This window comes from Hylobates moloch, unplaced genomic scaffold, assembly GCF_009828535.3.
Source record: "Hylobates moloch isolate HMO894 unplaced genomic scaffold, HMol_V3 SCAFFOLD_16, whole genome shotgun sequence".
NCBI classification, from domain to species: domain Eukaryota; kingdom Metazoa; phylum Chordata; class Mammalia; order Primates; family Hylobatidae; genus Hylobates; species Hylobates moloch.
In genome coordinates this window covers 28,583,050-28,597,248 of record NW_026652291.1, presented here as the reverse complement: position 1 = coordinate 28,597,248, position 14,199 = coordinate 28,583,050, and the positions used below count along the sequence as shown (strand labels likewise).

The 14,199-nt window shown below is 45.5% G+C and overlaps 1 protein-coding gene across 10 annotated transcripts in view; it reads right to left on the bottom strand.

Moving 5' to 3' along the window:
* ANGEL1 (angel homolog 1) overlaps positions 1 to 14,199 on the bottom strand; it is a 39,068-nt gene that overhangs the window by 21,036 nt on the left and 3,833 nt on the right. For 3 of the 10 annotated variants that reach the window (XM_058429495.1, XM_058429497.1, XM_058429496.1), the window contains 4 exons: positions 7,060 to 7,174; positions 1,832 to 2,407; positions 692 to 918; positions 203 to 272 (listed from right to left, as the gene is read on the bottom strand). In XM_058429495.1, coding sequence (XP_058285478.1) covers positions 203 to 272; positions 692 to 918; positions 1,832 to 2,407; positions 7,060 to 7,162 — 976 coding nt within the window. In that variant the 5' untranslated portion in view covers positions 7,163 to 7,174. Of the gene's footprint in view, positions 1 to 202; positions 273 to 691; positions 919 to 1,831; positions 2,408 to 2,852; positions 2,997 to 5,034; positions 5,087 to 5,119; positions 5,427 to 5,492; positions 5,613 to 7,059; positions 7,175 to 7,601; positions 7,777 to 14,199 lie in introns of those variants that run through there. The other 7 variants (XM_058429502.1, XM_032134978.2, XM_032134976.2 and 4 more) reach the window with 5 other exon arrangements.

Below are 14,199 nucleotides of genomic sequence, written 5' to 3'. Positions count from 1 at the left end.
TACTTCAAGGATCAAATAGCAATGTATGTCACAATTGCTTTAAAACTGCAGAATTCTACCTTCTCAGGCACACATGGAAGGAGCTAGCTCACAGGTGAAACTGAAGGTTTACTAAGACAAAAGGAAAGGATGGGGTCTTCAGGAGAGAGTAGACAAGGCTGTAGAAAGAAAAGCTGGCAAGCATCCCAGGGAGCTGCATTACCCATCATTCGCAGAGAGGGTTCCAGCTGCTCCCAGTAATGATCTTCCTGGACTTCCTGGAGACACAGGATCTGGGAAATTGACAAGAAACCCAATCACTCCAGACTGCTGGAATGTGACCCCCACCCTCTAGGAGCAGGTCCTGAGGCCAGGTAGGAAGCTGCTGGGTCACACTGAAACTTCCCAGAGTCACCAGCAGCAAGAACAGGCCCAGACTTAAGCTGAAGAGGTTAGACATGTGCACTGGATTTTCCTGCTCCTTGAATCCCTCAAGCCTCCCTTCCTGCATGAAGGTGCTGGAAAGTGCACACCTAGGGAGATTCTTCTCAGCATCTGCCAACAACTCACTGACACTAGGCAGGCAAGCTCCAGCCCTAGATAGGACTCCAATCATTTGAACAACTATGGGTTGAACTCATCTTCTAAGAGCACTGGGAAACAGCCCAAGTCCAGCAATAATGCAAGATGGCAATTCCCCCTCTTCACTCACATCGGGGTCCCAGTGCTGGAATTCCTGCATGAGGTTCACGAAGCGATAGTTCCATTTGAGGATGTCCGGATGGCAATGTAGATAGAGCTCTGAGCTCTGCTGCATCAGGTCCTGAGCCAGGATGTTATAAGACATCAAAGTGAACTGGAACTGAGGGCCATCTCCTGCCTTCAGGCCCTGAGCATCTGGCTGGGTGGAGAAATCCTCCCATTCTCGCCACAAAATTTCTGCAAAGGGATTGAGAGCATTCCATAGTAAGTACGAGTAATGCAGAGGTGCCGCCATCTCCACTCCTGACTCAGTAATATTATGCCTGAAGTTCCTTTTTCCATCTTCCCTGTCACCCATCCCTCTCTGTGGGGAATTGAGCAGCATTCTATGGACATTCTTCAGATGACATGGTTAGCTCCACAAGGCCAGAGACAATCTTGGCCTGCTCACCACTACATCCCCAGTACCTAGCATCTAATAGATGCTCCATATATGCAAGCTGACACTCTCTCATTTTTGATAAATCCATGAATCTCCGGAGAATCACTCAGATGAGTGTGCTTAACAGTCACCTGAGGTTAAAGACATTTCTAGAGTAACTGCAGCCCTGGGTGTTTTCTGACCCCTAAACCTGGAAGAAGCTGTGGGACTAGAAACTATGGTGTTTCCCCATCTCCCCTATGGCATGTGGCAGCATAGTGGATTTCAAATCTATTGACACCAGTCTTCAAATTTTAATGGACTCTCAATATACCACACAAATAAAACTGAGGTGATTGTGACTGAGACAGAGAGTAGAGGCCCTGAGACCTCTCCATCCCTACCCTCAGAAAGCCCTAGGGTTACCACCAGAGAAATGACATTGTGGAGAATCAGAACTAGAGTATGCTTTCAGTTCTTCCCCTACCTGGCTTTATGACTTTAGTCATGTTCTGCTACCTCTCTGCTCTGTGATTATTTCACCTTTAAAACCATAGGGCTGGATGAGATGATCTGTAAGGACCCTCTAGATCTGACACGCCAAGATTCTTAGAAAAATAGAATGCAGTGGCAGAGCTCCCTACCATAGAATCTTCTCTTTAGCAATGGCTCTGCCCACACCTGAGACACCGTGCTCCCTTGGCTCACTCAACCAGTTGTCAGACTCACCATGATATGGTATTTCCATTGGGGGAGGCTGCAACTGCCCCAGGCCCTCAAAGGGCCAGATGGGAGCCTCTTCCTGAGGCAAAGGCTCAGGTGCTATGCTCCAGGCCAACACCGCCGGGTCCTCTTCCCACTGCCCTGTGGCCAGGGCACCCACTGGGAGGACAGCACAGTCTGCATACTGGGGGTCCGACTGCATGGGGATAGCTGCCCACACGGGGCCCTCCACCTCCGGCAGTGGCTCCTCTCCTAGCATCTCAGGGAAAGGCTCATCCAGGTTCTCTGCTGCCCGAAGGTCACTCAGCTGCCTGCTGGACCACTTGTCCTCTGAAGCAGCATTCTCTTCTCCAGGATTATCCATCAGAAGTGCCAGGCTGCTCTGGGCTAGTCCTTTATCTATAAGGGGCCCCTCACTTGCAGTTGAGAGCACCTGGCTCGACCCTTCTTCTCGCCACTGCTGCAGCAGGCCCTCACATTCCTCCTGGCCAGGGCCCCGAGGGGCCATGGCAAAGTTGCCCTCTACCTGGGGAGATGAGCTCTTCGCCAGAAGGACATTTTTTCGACATGTGAAGAAAGCATCTAGGAGGAAAGCCAATATACCAGGTTATAAGACTGTCGTCCAACCCACACTCTTCTCCCAGCTAAGACATAAGCCCAATAAAAGCAAGACCCATATCCACCTTGCTCATCATTATACCATCACTGAGCCTGCCCACCTTAATGCCTGAACATCATCATCACCATCAGGGCAAAGTATTCACTATGTGCCAGGCACTGTTCTTTACAAGTGTTGACTAATTCATATGGCAGGGATCTGATAAATATTCAGTGCATGAAAGAACAGCTGTCTCACATAATCTAGAACACAGATGGGCACATATAACCACACTCCTTTTACATGACTTAGTTAAGACTACTATTAACAAACTCTTTGGTTCTAAGAATCACATTACATTGGAATCAGCAACTGACTGTTAATCAGAACTGTGGGTTATGATCTAGCACCAAAATTAATAAAACTGACCTTGAACAATGCCCCTAGTCAGATGGAGTTACTCTTGACTGTAAAATGGGGACAAGAGGCCAGGCGTGGCGGCTCCCAGCACTTTGGGAGGCAGAGGCAGAGGCAGCAGGATCGCTTGAGGCCTGGAGTTAGAGACTAGCCTAGGCAACATAACGAAACTTCATCTCTACAAAAAATTAAAAATTAGCCAAGTACGGTGCCATATGCCCATGGTCCTAGCTAATGGGGAGGCTGAAATGAGAGGATTGCTTGAGCCCAGGTCGAGGCTGCAGTGAGCTATGACTGCCCTTCTGCACTCCAGCCTGGGAGACAAAGTGAGACCTCACCTCAAAAAAAAAAAAAAAAAAAATGAAAAAAAATTGAAAAAAAATTTTTAATTTAAAAAAATAGACAAGAGAAGTTTGAACTAGATAATCTCTAAGAGCTTTTCTAGCTGTATAAATTCCCTAATCTATGAATGTATTCCAAAAGAAAAAGTCCTAAAGTAGACAGTCTCAAAAATCTATACAATTTACATCTTAGCAAGGGCCCTTAAGCCTCTTCTCAAAGCTACTTATTGTAATAAAATCTTCACAAACTTCATTATCTGCTTTCCCATTCCACAACACATCAGAGGCTATAAATTACAAGGTGCCAACAATTGACAGTAAGAGATAGCTGACATCTCTCTGATACTGCAGCCACAAATGACAGCCAACAGGCAAGAAAGAACGTGAGAAAAACTCTAAAATTAGAGCCCCCAAACTCTGAGCACAGTATTTTGGTGAGAGCAAACAGCTCCCACACTCACACACTCAACCATTTATTCACAGCACAGGACGAGTGACATGCACGATGCTGGCCCTCAATCACTAGACTCATTGGCAATTTTTTTTTAAAGGGAAGAAAACTTAAAAGTGGCTCAAATATTGAAAGACGGTTCAAATATCTTGTTTGGGGTCTATGTATATTTATGTCCTTCTAAACAATGGTTTTTAGCCACGGTGATTTTGCCCGTGGTTGTCACAACTGTAGCAGTGCTACTGGCATCTAGTGGTTAGAGGACAGAGACGCTGCTGAACTTCCAACAATTCACAGGACAGACCCACAACAAATGATCCGGCCCAAAACGTCAACAGAGCTGAGACTGAGAAACCCTGCTCTAAACCTATGGGCTGGGTCGTTGAGCTTTAGTCTCAAGGACTTGCTAATTATCTGCCCCTTGAAACATCCTCTGTATATACCAGATGGCAGAGGTTCTTTGGTTCATATGCACGAAGTTACTGGCTTTCAATTTTGGTAGATGTCTTTTGGTGGTGGTGGTGGTGGATTTTCAGCAGCAGAATGCTTTTGTTTTTTAAAAATCTTATCTGGAAACCAAATAGGCCAAGTAAATATAAGCGGGACTACTGTAATGTGTAGGTGGGGAGGGGCCCTCCTCTGAGATCCCTAGAACTCTACCGGTCTGGAAACCTCTGGACTAGTATATCACTAAGGCATTAGAAGAGCTCCAGGAATAACAGCAACATAGTTAAAAGAATATGTTTAGTTCTCTGAAAACAATTACTTCTGTGGAGTTTCCCATTCCTCAGAAATATGGACACACAAGACATTCCTGAATTCACTGAGTGCCTACTATATACCAAGCAATGTGTTAACACCAGAGATACAGTGAACAAAATGGACGTGGCCCTGCCCTCCTGAAGTTTGCATTCTAATGGCAGATACACAGTAAAATTTAAAATATTTCTATATGAAATATACATTATCAATGACACACACATTGCGTATCAATTGTGTAAAGTTCCACAAAGGAAAACCACAGAATATACAATTGGAGCCCTCATTCCTAAGTACTTCTTGGTCCTGTCCCATAAATTAAAGGCAAAAAGTCTGCCAGTTCCATGGGATCTCAGAAACTGATGGTCGCATAAAACCCTCTGTAATTTCAAAGCCCAGGAACAGACAATGCAGACAGATTATGAAAAAGTAACGAAATAACCACCCCCTCTTTGAGGTATCGACTGGGCCTTGCCCCCACCCCATCACATCTCCCTCTAAACCGCCGGGGTGGGGGCAAGAATGCTCAAAAGCTGAGATCTAAATGTGTCTCTGATTGAATGTCCGTTTTTCAACCAAAGACACCGGTGAGAGAAGAGCGAGAGCTGCCAGGTGGCAGTGAAAGGCGAGTGTGAAGTTAAACCTGGGGAAGATCGGTGCGTCCAGTGCTTCGGCCATAAACCTCCCAGAGCCGACCCGCCTCGCCCGCCGAGAATTTGGGCACTCGCCTAGGTCCGAGCTGCTACCCCTTCCCGAACCCCGGGGTGCTGACTTGGCCGACCCCACAATCTCTCTGCACCCCCAGGGCCAGGAAAGGGCCCTGCCCATCCACAGCTCCTCTCCACCTTAACCGCGACCGGACGCCATCTGACAACAGGCGGGAGGAGGGGCCGCCCACGAGGGAGGTCCGCCAGGTCTAGGCCTCGTGGGGTCAGGAGGGGCCCGCGGGGCAGGGGCTCGGGACCGCCTCTCTACACCTCGGCACTGCCCGGGGCACGGTAGTCGTGAGGCCCGGCCAACCGCACGCCGCCCCAGGCCCGCGGAGCCCCGCAGAGGCGGGCCCCGGCCGGGCTCCTGTCTGTCGGTGCGCCTGGCCCGTACCTGAGAGGGCGCGGAAGAGGCGCGTGGCCGGCAGCAGCAGGTAACACAAGCACGACGCGATCATGGCCGGCCGCCCGCGCCCGCCTCCGCTCCTCACTGCCGCCAGCAGCGCCTCCCTCAGCTCGGCCCCGCCCCCGGCCCGGTCCAGCCCACGTGGTGCAGCCGCCGCTACCGCCGCCGCTACCGCCGCCGCGCTTCAACAACAACTTTATTGGGAGCGCAGGTCTACGGGTGCGCACGCCGGAAGTGGGAGGAGCCGGTTCCCATGGTAACTAGCCTCGCCTAGCTCCCGGCTGCCACCCTGGCGTCCCAGATTAAAATTGAGCGCCTCACTGGAGGCTCCATAGTGTTATTCAAAGGCCACAGTTTATTCCCACTTTTGCAGCTGACTAGGTGTCCACCTTGTGACCACACTATAGCCTCTCCGCCCCTCAGTTTCCTCACCTGTAAAATGAAGAGCTGGACTTTCTCTAAGGCACCACTTAACCTTGACTTCTAGACCTTCTCAACCCAAAAAGGAAGTGAGTTATTCCCCCATTTTCCCGTTTTCCTGCCTCTACTTCCCGTCTCAGATTCTAGGTCACAAATTGACTCCCACTTTGCTTCAGAAAGTAAGATTTTGTCTCCTTCCCTACTTTCTAAATGGGCCTTCTTTTCCCTAATCTAGAAAAACAGGGTTTCCCATTGGTAAGGGAGTCAAGAAAGAAAGAGAGGACAAAGAGAGGAGAGAGAGAAGGGAGAGAGGAGAGAGAGAGAAGAGAGAAACTTCCACAAGGCCAGGGACCAGTTCTGGCTGGTTGTTTGCTCACCTTGAGGTATCTCTAATACAATCCAAGCACCTACTGTAACCAAGTACCCAGCTTGAAAGTTATATTCTTGTTATATTCTTTTATTTCTTTGTTTATTTTTGTTCAGTTAACCACTAGGCACCCCCCGACACCCCAGCCCCCCCCACACACACTGTTAGCATATCTAATTGTATGTTTGCTTAAAAGTTCCAGAGACTAAATCTTGAAACAATATAGGCATCTGTGGAAATCTCCACCAGGAGATTGCTTCAAGGCTACAGTTAATTTATAACTCAGCCCAGCCCGAGATGATGCCAGCCCATTCACCAGATGGGCAGTAACTCAAGACAAGTCATCAGAACTCGTCATGAAGACCTGCACTGCCTCACCCCTTGCATACCCTCCATGCCAAAACTTCTTAAAGCCTCGCATTTCGCTTGGAAATGTGAAGCAGTTCCATTAAAGCAAAAGCCTGGATGGTTTTTCCCCACTGCTAGCTTTGGTTTATAATAAAGTCAGTCTCCTTCTACCGTACCACGACCTTGCTCATTGGTTTTGCAAGCGGCCGAATCTGCATTCGCTAGCACTACTAGCCACCACATAAGCCTTTGTTGACTGGTTGAACAAAACATATGTCACTAAATGAAGGCCAGTTCTGCCATCACTTCTGTGCCACCCAGTGACCTCTTTGAGTCTCTCTTCCCCAGTCCCCCTCCCCCAATCTTCTAACCCAAACAGGCTCTGAAGGAGGGACTGGACAATGCACCCAGTTTCAGTACCCAGTGTCTGAGTTGCGCGATTTCCAATTTGTGGCTGGAGCCTTGGTTGTTCAGGGAAGCCTTCTGGGGAGTCACCAGATCCTGGACCAGCTGGGTACATCATAACACTGAAAGGCTAAAAGGAGGAAGAAGGAGAGAGTTAGTATTGTGGCCTTCCCACTACTTACCCTTAGTTCTAGAGGTGGCAATGTCTGCCTGCCTTCAGGCAACAGCACTCATCGCTTTGTTTGAGATGAAACAGAGGCCCAGCAGTCTGAAGGTTGGGAAGCTGCTTAGAAATTAGTGCACAAATGGTGGATCTACCAAAGGCGCTCCCGAGGTCAGGCCCCCTCCTTTGATGTGGCTTAAGTAAAACCCTCCTTGTACCCTCCTTCCATTTTGTACCATGAGTTATCCAGAAGTCCAACTTCCAAATCAGATCCTAATCAAGGGTAATGGTTCCCTTATCTCCACTGGGAAAATGCTTTCAAAATACAAATTTCTAAGCCCTACTCCCAGAGTTCTGATTTAGCAGCCCTGGAATGAGGCCCTTAAACACTTACTTATTCCAGTGCACGGTTTGGGAACATCTGCTAAAGGATCCAGTCTCAACTGGGCTGTTCAATGCACATGTGTGGGCACAGTGTGTCAGCCCAACTGATCCATGTTCTTTCAGAGGCTTTTTCTGCGGCCAGTTAAGTGAGGCTTCCATCTTTTTGTTTCCTGGTCCATAATCAGCTGTGTTGGAAGGTGTAGGGTGATATGAGGATCACAAGCTTTGGAGTTAAACCACCTCAGTTGAGATCCTGGCTCTGCCACTTTTTACCCATGGAACCTCTCAGGTTGCCTAAGCTCTTGGGGCCTCAGTTTCCTCACTGTGCCTGACCCAGCGTAAACTCTCAATGTTTACTATTACATTTTTGGATTTGGGCAAAAAAACAACTCCGGACGCTGCCAACGTAGGATCTTCTTTCACAATTTCTGGCTAAAATAGGGCTCCTGCCCTCCTAATTGTAATGGGTATTACTAAGCAAGCCAATAACTACAGGTTCCAAGAAGACTTGGCCTGAAGGAGTGGAGCCTTAGGCTTCCCCAGTCAGAGGAAAATTACAAGTGCAATCTGCACAGTCTCCAGCCTCATTGTTTCAGAAATATCCCAAAAAGAGAGACGATTCCCTCAATTCATTCCAGCTGTGCTAACAATGAAGACAAGTATGAGCACCTGCATCCATCACTACCATGGTTTCCAGGGTGCAGAACCTATCTAATGGAGCAAGTGGGAGGTTTTGCAATACTTTCAGAGACTTAAGATGCTCTCTTAAAGGGACATTTCCAGTGTATAAGAAATTTAAGCCCTTGAGGGCTCAAATTTTACTTATGACAACAAGTATATGTGGAATTCCAACAGAGTGGCTGCATTTATTAGCTTATTGGTTGAACATGTGCAAATATTGTGGCAGCATAGTGCTTTCTTCAGGATTACAGAGGCTACTGACCAATGCCTGGAACAGTGCTGCTCAAAATAAATATATTGTGAACCACATATGTAATTTAAAATTTTCTAGTAGCCTCATGTAAAAAGTAAAAATAAATCAATTTATAAAGCAAGTGAAATTAATATTTTATTTTACCACATAGATCCAACAATTTTGTATTTTAACTTGTAATCAGTAATTCTAGATGAGATATTTTATGTTCTTTTTTTGTACTAAGTCTTCAAAATCCAGTGTGTGTTTTACTTGGACATCACATCTGAATTTGGACTAGCCTTATTTCAGGTTCTGAATACTGCAAGGAGCTAATGGCTACTGTATTGAACATGGGCTGGTCTAGAGAGCACAAACAGCTTCTCAGATAGGATAGGCTGAAAAGATTTGCTCATCTTCAACTCTTATGATAACCTGAGGCCTCTACACTCCTAGTAATCTGCCTTCTCTGAGCCTAGTGTTTTCTTTGGGAATCTCAAGATTTATGGCTAGGTATTCCCAGAATGTGCCAGATTAGTCTGAATTAATGCATTCATTTGCTCACTTATTCACTGATTCATGCATCCATGTGTTCATTAGAGATTTATCAGGCACTCATCAATGTTTATCCCAACCTCACCCTTGACTTTCCTTGACCTCCTGCCCACTCCCTGATTCCTTGAAACTTCAGCCCTGGACTCACAGTCTTCTTCCCTACCTCTAGTCCTCCTGTCAGCAGTGTGGATGAGCCATCCTAACCCCTGGAAGCTCATTGCCATGACCTCCTCAATGACCTTCATTTCTATGTACTTCAGACACTCCCTTCCCTGGCTTCACCTTGGATATGTCATTACTGGGCACTGTTTCCCCTCTGAAATCATAAATTCACACACCCATTCTGATGGCATGGCTTTCTCATGGCTTTTGACTCTCCCACTTCTACTTCATCTTTTCTTTTAACTCCATCAAAGCTTGTCCTTCTCAAGCTTTCCCTCAGTAATCATTTCTTTCTCTATCCAACATGGAATTCCCATGAACCCTCTTTTAAATCACTCTTCCCAATATCATCAACTCTCCTGCCCACTGTTCTTGGATTATATCTGCGTAGGTCAGTAAAACTATTCTTCTTGGCTCCTACATCTGGGCTGCTGAGCAACAATGAATAAAATTACCAACTCCAAAGACTGAGGCCATTAGTGTGCTAGTCTCCAACCTCTCTTCTGCTTGCAACCCTCCCCAGCAATTCTATGCTCTTTAATTAGCTTTCTCTCCCATTCTCAAAATGATCATTCTTCTCAAACTTTCTGCCATATTGCCTCCCTTCTTGCTCTCAGGGGATTATCTCCCCATCAACTTTAGAGAAAAAAATAGAGCCACCAAGTGTAAATTCTCTACTCCCTGTTGCCACAACAATGCATTGACCAGCATCTCTAACCACCTTTTCCTCTTCTCCCAACACACCAGTTGGCACTTCCACCGTGCTCTGGACCCCCTCCCGCCTGCCTCATCTGAGATGATGCTCCTTCTACTACCCCTTTCCTTTCCTTCACTGACCCCTTCTCATCAACATTTAAGCATGCTCAAATCACTCCTGTCAAGAAGCCCTCCTGCAGTGCCAGGTCCCCTCCAGCTAGCCCCTGCGTTCCCACCTCTCACAACCAATCTTCTTGCAAGAATTGTCTGCAGCTGCCGTCTACAATTCCTCACTCTTATTCATGCTCATTCCACTGAGATATAGCTTCCACCACCATTACACCACCAAAACTCCCTCCTTACTGTTCCTGATGCTTTCTTTGTTGAGGATAGTAGGGTCCTGCAGAAAGAACACGCCCTAGGCATTATTATTTCTTGAATATTCTGTAATTTTGCATAACTTCCCCCTTCTTGTAAGATTATCTTCCCTTGGTTTCTGTGACATTCTTGTTTTCTGCTTGTCTTGGTGGATGTCCTATCCTTGTGTCCTTCACTTCTGTTCCTCTCACCACCATCCTTTTCCTGATGATGTTCCTAGGATTTCTCCTTTGGCCTCTCCACTCCTCTTACTCCACTGTCCCTTCTTGAGAAAGTCTCACCACTCCAGTGGCTTCAAATACTGTCCATATGCTGACAACTCACACATGTACATTTTTAACCCAAATCCTTTTCCTGGGCCACAGACCCATAAATCTTTTTGCCTGTGGACCTCTCCCAATGGGCACCCCAGCGGCAACTCAAAGACTCAACCCAGCCAAAGCTGTACTCATCACCTCCCCACCACCATCCTCCAAAAGACCCCTGCCCCAGCTCCTTTGTTCTCTCCTTTAGGAGTGGCACAACCATTTACTGAGCTATCCTGGCCCCTGCTTTTTTCTTCTCTGCTTTCTCTTATATATCTTATTGATTCCCAAATCCATGTGGTTTGGCCTTCTTTGTATTTATTCAATGGATCCACTTCCTCCAGCCACTCCTAACTAGCGTTGATTCTCCCCTACCTCGATCCATTTTCCACACTGCAACCAAAGCAATCTTTCCACTGTGTGAATCGTATCAGGTCACTGCTGCCTAAGACCTTTTACTGCAAACTCCCACTGTCCTCAAAATGTAAGCCAAGCTCCTTGGATTAACTGTACAGTCAATGCACCTCCCACCCCTAACTGCTTTCAGACCCACCTCTCAGTACCATGATGGCTTACCTCACAAACCAGTAGTTCAAAAGCACAACAGTTTAATCAGAGGGTACAGCACATGCTGGTTATGTGTTTTCTGAAATACTAGCCCCACAACAAAATTGAAAAGATACAAATTCAGCTGATTTTCAACAATGGTCAAAAGACAATTAAATGGCAAAAGAATAGTCTTTTCAATAAATGGCGATGGGACAATTGAATGTCCACATGTGAAACAAATGAATCTCAACTTATAACTTCACACCTTATACAAAAACTAGCTCCAAATGGGTCACAGGAAAAGTTCTGGTAATAGGTGGTGGTGATGGTTGCACAACATTGTGCATATACTTAAACTCACTGAATTGTACACTTTAAAATGTTAAATTTAATGGTTAAAATGACAAATTTTATCATACATATTTCACCACAATAAAAAAATTAAATTGATCATAAACCTAAATGCAAAAGCCAAAACTATAAAACTTCTAGAACAAAGCAGGAGAAAATCCGCATGACCTTGGGGTAGGCAAATAATTTTTAGATGTGACACCAAAAATGTGATCCATAATAGGAAAAAAAAGATAGTATTTGTATAATTTTGACAAAATTTGGCTTTATTAAAATTAAAACTTTTACTCTGTGGAAGACATTGTTAAGCAAATGAGAAGACAAGCCACAGACTGAGAGAAAATATTTGCAAATCACATTTCTGACAAAAGTCTTATTTCCAGAATATATCAAGAATTTGCCAAACTCAGCAATAAAAAAATAAACAACTCAACTTAAAATGGGCAAAAGGGCCAGGCGCGGTGGCTCACACCTGTAATCCCAGCGCTTTAGGAGGCTGAGGCGGGCAGATCACCTGAGGTCGGGAGTTTGAGACCAGCCTGACCAACATGGAGAAACCCCATCTCTACTGAAAATACAAAATTAGCCAGGCGTGGTGGTGCATGCCTGTAATCCGAGCTGCTCGGGAGGCTGAGGCAGGAGAATCGCTTGAACCCAGGAGGTGGAGGTTGTGGTGAGCCAAGATCGCACATTGCACTCTAGCCTGGGCAACAAGAGTGAAATTCTGTCTCAAAAAAAATAGTAAATAAAATGAAATGAGCAAAAGATCTGAACAAAGAACAAAGGGAATATATAAATGGCAAATAAGCATACGAAAGGATGCTCAACATCATTAGTCATTGGGGAAATGCAAATTAAAACCACCATGAAATACCACTACACACTTACTGGAATGGAAGAACAAAACCAAAAACTGGAAATGGTAAATATTGGCAAGGATGTGGAGCAACTGATGCTGTCATACATTTCTGGTGGGAATTCAAAATGGGCATACACGTTTGGGCGTGGTGGTTCACTCCTGTAATCCCAGCACTTGGGGAGGCTGAGGTGGGCGGATCACCTGAGGTCAGGAGTTCAAGGCCAGCCTGGCCAACATGGTGAAACCCTGTCTCTACTAAAAATACAAAAATTAGCCAGGCGTCATGGCACACGCCTGTAATCCCAGCTATTCAGCAGGAGAATCGCCTGAATCCAGGAGGTGGAGGTTGCAGTGAACCAAGATTGCACTACTGCACTCTAGCCTAGGTGACAGAGCAAGACTCTGTCTCAAAAAAAAAAAAAAAAAAGAAAGAAAGAAAAAGAAATGAGCCCACAGCAACCCCACTCCTAAGTATTTACTCAAGAGAGAAGAAAGCTCATGTTCACACAAAAACCTGCACATGAATGTTAATAGCATTTTATTCATAATCACCAAAAAAGAGGAAAATGTGAAGATGTCTTTCAGCAGGTGAATGCATAAGCAAAGTGTGATACATCTCTGTAACAGACTATTAATCTGCCATAAAAAGGAATTCTGCAGCAACATGGATGACTCTTAAATGCATTTTGTTAAATGAAAGAAGCTAGTTCAAAAAACTACACATTGTATGGCCTCATTAATATAATTTAGAAAAGGCAAAACTATTAGGATAGAAAAGAGAAGACTGGTTTCCAGGAGACATGGAGGGATGAGGGGTAAAGGAGGAAGCATGAGGGGCTGTTGAGGGTGATGGAACTCTTTTGAATGGGACTGTGGTGGTGGATATATGACTTCATGGATTTGTCAAAACATATAGAACTGTACACCACAAAGAAGGAATTCTGCCATATATCAGCCACAATAAAATCAACCAGGATATGTGGGGAACGATGAAATGCAGACTCTGACAAATTAATCTAACTGTATTACAAGTGAATTAAATAACCCACTGAAGGGGGTGAGAAGAAAGAGTTGACCTAAATAACTGGGGAAAAAAGTATTTTGACTGGATACCATAAGGATAAACAACCACAACCTTATATACTAACAGACACCATGTTTTAGTTAGTAAATTTGTTTCTAGGACTATGGCTTAGCAATTCTGAAACGAATTATGTATATATATTAGAGACGAACAAATAAGCAGATATATGATAGAAAACAAGAGCCAGGTTTCTGGCCAGGAGAAAGAAATGACAAATATGAAAAAGGAGAAGGCATGAATGAGTCATGTAGTGCTACGCTGGGGATCAGGGCATCAGTATAGATGGTTTTTGTTCAATGTACTTATATAGATAGACTGGTATGGAAATAAATATGTATGTGTGTTATGGGTGGGTTAGTTTACATGCACACACACACATTTCCTAGCTCTGTTCACCAAAAAGTCTAGAAGTAGTGATACCCACATGGTAATGAATGCACAAGCTCCCAGATCTAGGTTTCCAAATATAATTCTCCTTGGAAAAATAACTTCTTTTTTTTTTTTTTTTTTGAGACGAAGTCTCACTCTCGCCCAGGCTGGAGTGCAGTGGAGAGATCTCTGCTCATCGCAACCTCCTTCTCCCGGGTTCAAGTGATTCTTATGCTTCAGCCTCTTGAGTAGCTGGGACTATAGGCACGTGCCACCACACCTAGCTAAGATAGGGTTTTGCCATGTTGGCCAGGCTGGTCTCAAACTCCTGACCTCAGGTGATCCTCCCACCTCAGCCCCCCAAAGTGCTGGGATTACAGGCATGCG